This window comes from Lepeophtheirus salmonis, chromosome 5 (assembly GCF_016086655.4).
Source record: "Lepeophtheirus salmonis chromosome 5, UVic_Lsal_1.4, whole genome shotgun sequence".
Taxonomy (NCBI): Eukaryota; Metazoa; Arthropoda; class Copepoda; order Siphonostomatoida; family Caligidae; genus Lepeophtheirus; species Lepeophtheirus salmonis.
Genome location: NC_052135.2, coordinates 576,694 through 587,019, shown reverse-complemented (window position 1 = coordinate 587,019; position 10,326 = coordinate 576,694). Strand labels below are relative to the sequence as shown.

The 10,326-nt window shown below is 29.7% G+C and overlaps 2 protein-coding genes across 2 annotated transcripts; one reads left to right on the top strand and one right to left on the bottom strand.

The window, feature by feature from the left end:
* Window positions 1–3,642: 3,642 nt before the first annotated feature.
* Window positions 3,643–8,245, top strand: Cep164 (centrosomal protein 164). Its single transcript, XM_040712707.2, has 10 exons — window positions 3,643–3,987; window positions 4,099–4,210; window positions 4,952–5,105; window positions 5,173–5,305; window positions 5,466–5,665; window positions 5,729–5,816; window positions 5,901–6,026; window positions 6,185–7,470; window positions 7,527–7,736; window positions 7,793–8,245. The coding sequence occupies exons 1-8, from the start codon at window positions 3,858–3,860 to the stop codon at window positions 6,658–6,660; spliced, it is 1,419 nt and encodes a 472-aa protein (XP_040568641.1). The 5' UTR covers window positions 3,643–3,857; the 3' UTR covers window positions 6,661–7,470; window positions 7,527–7,736; window positions 7,793–8,245.
* Window positions 8,246–8,694: 449 nt separating this feature from the next.
* On the bottom strand, window positions 8,695–9,432 carry mRpS6 (mitochondrial ribosomal protein S6). Its single transcript, XM_040712709.2, has 2 exons — window positions 9,202–9,432; window positions 8,695–9,136 (listed from the first exon to the last, which is right to left on the bottom strand). The coding sequence occupies exons 1-2, from the start codon at window positions 9,359–9,361 to the stop codon at window positions 8,850–8,852; spliced, it is 447 nt and encodes a 148-aa protein (XP_040568643.1). The 5' UTR covers window positions 9,362–9,432; the 3' UTR covers window positions 8,695–8,849.
* Window positions 9,433–10,326: the final 894 nt, after the last annotated feature.

Here is a 10,326-nt window from a genome sequence, read left to right as displayed (position 1 = left end):
CTGTGACGGAACGCTGAACTCACGGTTCGATACGATATGAGGTTATGTACGGATTAATAGTAAAATATTTTTTTAATAGAAGTTTTTTCAAAAAAAAAAATATTTTATTCTTTAATAATTTTTTTTTTTTTTTTCAGTAAAAATAAATTATTCTAAAATGTACTTAACTTCTCTAAAAAAACAATGATTGATATGAAATATACGCGGGATATATGATACCATTATTCATGAATTTTTAAATTTTTCTGCAAAAAGATGAGCTTTCCTACATTTTTGGTAATAATCAAGACCAAATTAGCAGTGACAATACTGCCAGCTGTCAAAATAACTATTTCACTCGATACAGAGGTACTGTAGTTGCAAGGTATCGTGAAGCTAACTTGGAAACATTGGCAAATTTATTTAAATTATCCTCCACCATACCACTGGGTTTTGTCAACGGGGATTAATTTTATGATTTTGTAAGGTAATATCTCTATTTTTAATTAACAAATATATAAATTATTTCTTATTATAAATTTTATTATATCGAATATATATATGTACCGTACCGAGGGTAAAAATGTACCGAACCAAGATACAACCCCGTACTTTACTTACATTACATGTGTACCGTTATTTTCTGTTGTAGACAAGACCTGTCCTAACCAATATGGCACCATATGTAATATTTTAGTTAGCACCTTTTCTACTTTGCAGGAAACAATTTTTTCGAAATCAAAAGCTTAAAGATAAAATATTGTCAATATCTCGATCATAAACCAACGTTTGTTTATCTGTGGTTAACTTATTTTTAACAACGATCATCTATAGCTATAGCTCAGCACCTTAAATTATAAAAGAAAAGTGGAGTGCATATTAAAAAAGCAATGTTTCATTACGCTTAATTACAATGCTGATAGTCCTTCAAGTCTCTCAATAACACCGAATCTTAACTCATAAGTACATATATCCTTAAAATATGCTTAGGACAAATCCAAAATAAAATTAACCTATAAAATTCAGCTTTTTTTTTCAATAAATAAGCAAGCTAAATAATTTTAATGTCCTGATTTTACAAAAATGGGGCAATTTTTTGATTTTGATTTCGTATCCTGAAAATTACTATCTAATATCTGTTAGTACTCGCACTGCTCTGAGTTATCATGTGTCAGCAAACAAAGAAACTTTGCTTTATAAGTATAGAAGAAATCTTCAGTGATGTTCTCCGACCTCTCTCTTTTATAAGCAAAATCACACGTAACTACTCAATACTTGGATGTTTTCCCCTCAAGGGTGAAATATTATTGATATCAGCTTGAGAAACAAAGAAAAAAACATTATTAATGTTACCAACAACAATAAAACTGGCACGCTAAAAAAAAATGCTTACGATTTACTACACCAAATATTGTACTCTCTTATTTTTTATATATATATGACGTGCTGAGCTTTAGTTACACACGATCAATCCACATCTAAAGTTAGATTCATCAAGGTTAATAGAAATACAAGGTTAGACCATCATGTAATCGGGCTTGCTATGATTTTTAATCTGATGTATTGTACTGACTGCTGAGCAACACAGCCAGATTTTGACAAAACACACAACCACTCATAGCCTATGACGTCACGATTACTACAATTTGCAATTTAATTTATTGTGCCAATAACTGGGCAAGAAAAACTGACTTTGACGAAACACGATCAATATTAAAAGCCTGTTGCAAGTCAAACATCGGTCGTACACGCGTTATGGTATAACATTGTATTTCTATTCACCTAGATATTCATTATTTTATATAATATGTAGAGATGGTTTTTTGTAAAAGCGAGGAAATATAGCAAGACGTTGTCAGGAAAAAATGTCAACAAAAAAAATGTCAAGTAAAAAATGGCTGGAGAAAAAAAGGAAAAGGGTCTTCGTGGAAAAACTGGCAAGATTCTTTTAAACTGATATAATAACTATCACTAATATAATATTTATTCAAGCATTTGCATAATACTAGGCAAGAGAAGCGATTTCCACTTCGTTACGATCCAGGATGTGTCAGAAGAAGAAGTAGTTAGTTGTGGGCCAACAAACCACTGAGAGGATTCCAGGAGCTAGTCTAAGGTGGAGCCGTTAGATAGAGCGAGGAAACCTCTAAAACTCAGTACAATTGGAGCAATCTGAAATTGCAATAGAATGATGGTCTTCGTCCACCCACATTGTACTGTAAAAGTGAAGAGGTTTAAAACTTATGGCCGAGATTGTATATATTTATTTTTAATCTATCCAGCACAAGGTTTAAAACCAGCCCTTCTGAATTAATGATCAGATCAAATTTTTTAAGGAAGCCACCTTAAAAAATAACTATATCTTTGATATATTTTTAATTGAATGACCAGTTTGAAAAAAAAAAAAAAAAATAAGAAATTGATTGATGCATTGATAAGCCTATGAAATGAATCATCTTATGGGATACAATATTCCCCTTCCTCCTCTTGAAAGAAGTTGACTCCCCTCTACTACTAACCGATTAATAATTAATTAACAATTCATGAAAAAGACTACTCGATGATATTTATTTTTAAATATTGATATAAATATCAGCCAATTTATTGATTAGGAAATGTCAAGTTTCTGTTCCTTTTTTCATTTTTTTAAATCGGATTCAAGGTTAAAATGTTTTTTTTTGAATACACCCCAAAATGACAACTTATTTTTAATGAAGAGACTTTCGCTAATAGTTTAATAAAACCATATAGAATCAACCCTTTTTTTCAATTGGTAGTAAACCGGGGGTCCGCAGAATTATATTCTGGGAGATTTAATTTTTTTTTTTTCAAAAAATCCATATGTTTTCACAGAAAAATATTAAAAAAAAAATTACAAAAATCCATAGTTATTAACAGAAAATTAAATTTTTGAAAAAAAAAAAATTGTAAATAAAAGTTTCACATATTAAATTTAAAAAAAAAAATTCAGAAAATTATTCACAAAAAATTAAATTCAATAAAAAAATTTTCTCTGCTGCATAATTTGCACGAATGAAAAAAAAAATTATCCCTATTTTCTCGGGTTTTTTTTATCCTGCCCCAAAAAATATCTAGTAAAAAAGCAAAAATTCCTTAATTCGGTGGGGGGCTACAGCCCCTCCAGCCCACTCCCTGCGGACGCCCCTGGTTATATATATATATAGATATATTTGATGTATCAAAATCAATAAGGATTTTGAATACTCCATCCTATATTAAATGGTATATCCTTTATGAGTAATCATTTATTTTTATTTTATATATCGTCAGACTTTCTAGGATGACATATAAAGAAAGAGTATACCTGCATGACACATAGAGAAAAAACGGTCAAGTTCATGAAAAGTTACTATAAATATTATGTACAAACAATTCAGCATAATATTTAGTCCCTATATTTATATACTTTTAACAAAAACGAAAGCTTCTTCAGCAATGCATCAAATTGAACACAAGGATACCCATCCAAGTAAAGATGACATTTAAATATTTAAAGGGAGCTTCCTGCTTTCACACATATGATGTTTCAAAAAGTTGTTCAAGAGAGGGATTCCCTTCTACTCACTACCACCAGGTATATAGCGTGAGGAAATCATCATTTTCACCGGCGTAAATACGAGTCTTTCTTTTCATTTATTACATACTACTCTAGTACTCTATGGTTAACTGAACAATTGTTTATTAGTAGTAAGGAACAGTGCGTGATACTAACATAACATACCATAGTCCATAACTCATCAGTAACAAAGTCATAACCACAAGTAATATGTAAACAAAGTGATTGGGACTCGAAACAGAAATACGAGGGAAAGGATGTAAGGACTCAAATAATCAAGATATAGAATATCCATCTTTGGATGATTATGAGTACTCATTCCATATCCATAGCATCAAGTAAGGATAGTAGTGAGAGTCAACAGCAACATAGATCAAATTCCATCATTTGTTCAGAGGTATTTGAAAAAGAAGATAATTTAAGTGATCAAGGTATAATTAATTTATAAAATTATTACAACTCAGAAGCTTATCTCTGATAAATCTGTATAAATGTACATAATTATTTTCATGTCAAAACCAATAGTATAAAATCTATTTTAGATATTCGAGAGTACGCACGCAAGATTGGTATTAATGTAGAAGAAGAAAAGAATTTACTGTTCATAGCAAAAGAGGGACTACAAAAGGAACTGCCACCAGAATGGAAACCATGGTAAGTAGAGTAATGAAAAGATGGTTAAGTCTTCGACTCAAAAGTCCATCTGTGTATTACAAGTACTTATGAATATATTTTATTATTATTAAATATAGAGGGGGAATAAAGGATTAATGACCTTTTCTTGATGCTTTCCAAGTAATCCTATCAATTTATCATGGACTTGACTTTCTTTTCAAGAAAAAGAAAAGATAAATAGATTGACTAAGGTATTGAGTGCATATATTATATTTTTGCAAAATTATACATATATATTTGAATTAGAAAAAGACACGAAAGGATTTAATATAAGCCATTATTTATCCCATCTCAAATCAAATCTATGTAGGAACCACTAAATTTAATATAATTATTATACTCTTCCATTCTAAAGTATAATCGAATTGAACATGAGTATTGAGATGTCCACAAATATTCAAATCAAGTTTATTTCCAGAATGATTCATTGATTTTGAATTACAAGAATTTAACAGCTAATTATGGTGTACTTTATGTCTAGTTACATTTGATATAATAATTAGTATTGGAGTAACATAAACTTACATAAAGACATGTATTTTAATGCTATTATGAGAGGATTATTGTCTTAGAAGGATCTCTCAAACGAAAAGTCATATTGATGTTTTTGAAAGAATGAATCTACTTCATCATGCTTTTATTTAAGCCAGTAGAATGTATATTATTTTAAAATTATATAAGTTAATGCTTGAAAGATTAACAAAAATTATTTTTATTTAGTTGGGATGATACTATTCAAGATTTTTATTACTTCAATTTTGAGACTGGTGAAACTCAATGGACTCATCCTTTTGATGAAATTTACAAAAAGAAAGTTATTCAAGCTAGGGAGTCTGGATCAAATTTAAGTATGGACCTGAGGTCTGGAAGATTGGTAAAAAATAAAATTGAAAAACAGTATTTATTTTATCATTTAATTACATTATATTGATTTTTAATAGATGCCTCTACCAGCTCTTTCGAAATTAAAACCATTGAATGGATCAAATCCGCTTCCTCCTTTAAAAAAGTCTAATCCCTTAATAAAAAATAAAGCCTTGGAAGAAAAGCTTATTTTGAGGAAAGATAACACAGGTAATAATTATAAATGTAATAAATATCTTTAGATATCTGTATTTTAACGATTTTTTCTGAGGGTGCCCTCATTTTCATTAATATACGTCAATAATAAACAATTGCTATATATTCGTATAAAAGATTATTCGCTTTTATTTATAAGACTTTCTTTTAAAAGATGATCAAAAGGACTCTGACTCAGAAATCATTCGAAGTATTGACACCCTCTCATCTGGAAGCAATAGTACAAATAACGTAAAAGGAATCCTCAAAATCAAAGAAGGATCTGTTTCAAGTGCCAATTTGCGAAAAGAATTAATAGCAAAAGATGAAAAGCGAATCATGTTCAACCTTGATAAAAATGTTGAATTTGCTCCTGTAAATATTTTATGAGTTTTGCTAAATCGATTGAGTAATTTTATTTCATTTTATTTACTATAGAATGTTGTTACTTCACAACTAAATAGAAACACAACTGACAATTCTGAATCTGGTGAAGAGGAAGCTGTTAGTGGAGATGATTTTATGGGTATATACCTAATTTTATATTATCTAATATACTATTCTGTAATTTTGTTTAATTCAATTGTATTTCAATTAAAATATTATATAGAGAGACACAAATTGTTCGACATCAATGATCTGAAATCCAGCAATGAGAATGAAGATGTCAATTTTGAAAATGAAAACATGGAATCCTCCGGAAGTTCAAGTACTCTAAATTCCCGAGAAAAACAAGGTATTTGTCTTACTCTTTACTTCTTTAATTTTGAAATTTTAAAGATCGAATAACTAATGTTAATTCTAAATAATATCAAGTATGTTTTTGTAAATAAGATAGAAAAATTATGAATAGTATTGTATTACTTATTCCTAAATTTATTTAATTTATTATAGAAGAAAGTAGAAATGATCAAGTGCAATACGCTGTCAAAACGAAGCATTCTGAACCCATAATAAAGAACTTTGGAAGTGATGTTTCATTTTCTTTAGAAAAGGATGATATTGAACCTCAAAAAGAGGATGAAGAAAGTAGCAAATCCATTTTAACAGGGAATGATGTATTGAAATCAATTAAGTTCCCTTCTGGCACACTCAAAGAGTTGGAAGAAAAACGAAAATTAGTATCCGAATCTAATTTTAATAGAGACATTCAAGTTGCATTACATCAAGTTGGTGATCCGTTATTAAAAAAGGAAGAATGGTCGAGTCCAAAAATAGCTGAATCTAGATGCAACGTTCAAGATGAGAAAAGTTCTGCATCTTCTTCAACGTCTTCCAGCAATCCAAAGCCTAAAGCAAGAAAAAGAACATCTCATGCTATAGAAATCAAAAAAGCCGAATATGAGACTTATGAAAAAAATGAGAGATAATCTACGAATGACAATCGAAAAAGAAAAATTTGAAGTAGAAAATACACTGAAGAAAGAATTTGCAAAAAATCTTACCGATTTGAAAGTAAGCCTTGAGAAGGAAAGATCCCACAATGAAAGTGAATTGCATAAATCCTTTGAAAAAGAGCTTAAAAGTATAAGAGAACAATTAGAGTTAGAATTGCAAAGCCAAAAAACCAAAATGCTCGATTCTTTCCAACAGGAACTAATTAGAGAAGGTGAAAAGCTTGATAAACAAAGAGATCTAAAAACGAAAAATTTGAAAGAAGAATTTCAAACTAACTTACAAACAGAGATTGCTGCGTATCGTTCTACACTTAAGGAAGAGTTTGAATTGGAAAAGAAAAATATGGAGAAAGAAATGAAAAGACAATACGAATCCGACATTTCACAATTGAAGAATCAAATATTTGAACGAATACCTGAACCAATACCCCCCTCCTACTAAAGTTTCCAATTGGTTAGGTGAAAATCAATCAGGAAATAAGATGGTCCATAATAAACCAAAACACAAATTAGTCCAGAAAATAGACGAAATGAAAGGAAAATTAAAAGCAGACTTTGCCAGACAAGTTCAAGATCTTGAATTAGAAATTGAAGGTCTCCGTTCAAAGATTAATACTGAAGAGATTCAGCAAAACCATGGAAGTTTTAGCAAGCATCGGCCCCACGGATTTGCTGATCATGAAGAAGACTACGTAGATCCAGGGAATTCATCTACAGATGAAGATTTGGATGCGGACTACAACGTAAATATTCGTAAAAAACATCATCTGCATAAAAGAAAAAGTAAGAATTGCGTAAAATCAATATCCTGAACAGCAGTTTCAATTCCTATTTTTAAGGTGCTCTTTATAGATCGACTCCTAATCTAGATCAGAGTAGTGACTTGGACTCAGCAGTTTACGAATCCTCATACCACATAGACTTGAATCGTTCTTTACAAAACCTTCAACAAAGAGTATTTTCTTTAGAAAGGTGTTTAGTTCCATTGTCACAGCCTTCCTATCCCATTCAAAATCCAATTAGAATGTTAACAGCACAGCGACATTTAGGTATAATTAACTATATATATTTATCAAAATCTGTAGCTCTTATCTCATTTTATAAGGTATTGGTGGACCAACAATAACCAAAACATCAGTAGTTAGGGATAGAAGTAATTTGATGCAAGGGGAGCTTGGACCTTGGACGATTGAAGAACAATTATATAAGTCAAAGATGTGGCTGAAAAATAGAAATCAAAAATCCCCACTTACAGATCTCATGCGGAGTTATCACTATTAATAATATCTTGTTTAGTTTATTGTTGTTTCACATAAAGTTTCATTTGCAATATTTTCTAAGTCATATTTTCTATTTTCATAATTCATCCAGGATATAAAACTTATGTTTTATATATATTATTATAATGTGATATTCTAGTTACATCAACATTGGCGTTCGCATTAAAAAAATAATTTATGCCCATCAAATATATATTTTTTAAATGTTTTTAATGTTCAGTTGTTTTTTACTTATTGTATCATACTACTCTGATAAAATATAAACCATTATTTTCTCATTTCGAATTCCATTATCAAATTTATTATGTTGATACACATGTTCATAACGTCTCCATTGTTATTTTGTTTTTGACAGATAAAAATAATAATTTTTTTTTGTGGCGTGCTCCTCGATTTTATACTATGGAAAAATGGAGAAGAAAAAATCAATTTAGAGAAAAATTCTTTAAAAACTTTTGAAAGATTGTATATTATTCTAGATTTGGCATTCTGTGAAAAATAAACTATTCATGTTCATCAATTAGTTTCGAAATGAAGAAGCCACTAAGATATTGAAAGGCTACTCATAAATATTTACTTCTGAATACTTTTAGTTATAACTAATGAGTTACAACTAATTTCATATTTATAAATTAACATTAAGCCTATAAATCAACTAGGCGCCTAGTTCAGCGATTATATAAATACAAGAGACGCCAAATATATCAAGTCGAACTTTTTAATAAAGTTGAGTTACTAAATATTGTTTTATTCATTTCATGTAAAGCTTCCTACATAACATTATAAATATGACTTTGAGTTCCTCTGAGTAAATAATGTCACAATTATCAGCGTTTTGCTAGATACAAGAGTTCAAAATTAATTGTGAATAACTGAAGTGATTTATCTATGAAAAGGATAATATCCTAAGCCTGTATGAGATTTAAATTCTTTAGAGAATTTTGGACGCTGTCGTCCAGAATTGATCATTTCTTGAACTGATGGCCTATAGGATGGTGGTAAAAGCTCTTCTTCCAAGGTACAAACTGGACTTTTTTTCTCCTTCACTCCTACAAACTTTTTTCTAATGAAATCTCCATCGAGGGTTAATTCAGATAAAATGGTTTCGAGTCTGTTCACAGGAAGATCTACCTTCATCAAAAAGTAAGTACCTTCAGAAAGGCGTTCTCCTGAAATAAAATTAACAGAAAAAAATGGATCATATTAGTGTTATTTATATAATATTTATATTAACCTTTTAATTCTGTCATTTGTGGAAATTTGCGCTCCCCTAAAGACTCCATTTTACGAATGTAACCTTCATTCAAAATAAGAGAAGCTGCTCTTTGTAATGCTGAAACAGTCTCTGGACGGGCCATCTTCCGTAAAACCAGATTTAATTCGTAAGTCGGCATGTTTTTATTCTTCTCTTGTCACGTCAAAAAGAAATTCCTCGACATTTTCTATTATTTATTTGTTTATTCCATAATGAGAATTTTGGTTATGAAGCGAGATATTGACCGGTTCGAACATTTATAAAAATATAATTTCTCCCACTATAATTAATATTTAGCCTTGATCATTTTTTAATTATATTACATTTGGATAATATAATAACTAAATTAAAATTTATTTAATCATTATAAATAGTAGGCTTTAACTAAGTCTACTATGTCTGTTTATTTTAAAACGTAGCTATATATTTGTAATTCCGTTCTACACGGTTTTATTCTATCCCAGCTAAAATAGCTAGAGTAAAATGGAATTACAAATGCATAGCTACTCTATGACATAAAATAATAGTATTTTATCTGTTTGCTATTTCGAATAATTTATAATTAAATTAGTTTCAAATAAATTTTAAGGATGAATATAAAAAAAATTCTTCATGGCACTGTATTTGTTTAATTGTATACCATGCAGTAAGTTCTATTAATATCTGGAGTGGAGGAAGGCTCAGACACTTAATCTCATGTGTTCGGAATTGAAGTTTATTTTGTGTCCTTAACAATCTAATGGCAAAACCTAATTGACTTTGATCAAATTTCTTCCTTTTTATTTCATCAGCATCAAAAAATCTTTCTGAAGTCACGTGATACAATTAATATACTTTCCACAAAGAAATTAAGGAAGAGAGAGGATCGAAGTAAAGAGACTATACTGGGATATTCCAGGACTATATAAGGGAAAGAAGAATAATGTATTTCAATCAAGAATGTTTTTTCGCATCTCAGGTCCTGATTCTACTAAAATTGAGTATATATGCCCTAAACTTCTATTGCACAGTTCATTATTATCACGTCTTTTGACAAAGATTCATCTAATGTAATTTAATAGAAGTCAACGTTTTGGATAAGGTTATGTATTTTTCTGTATAGTT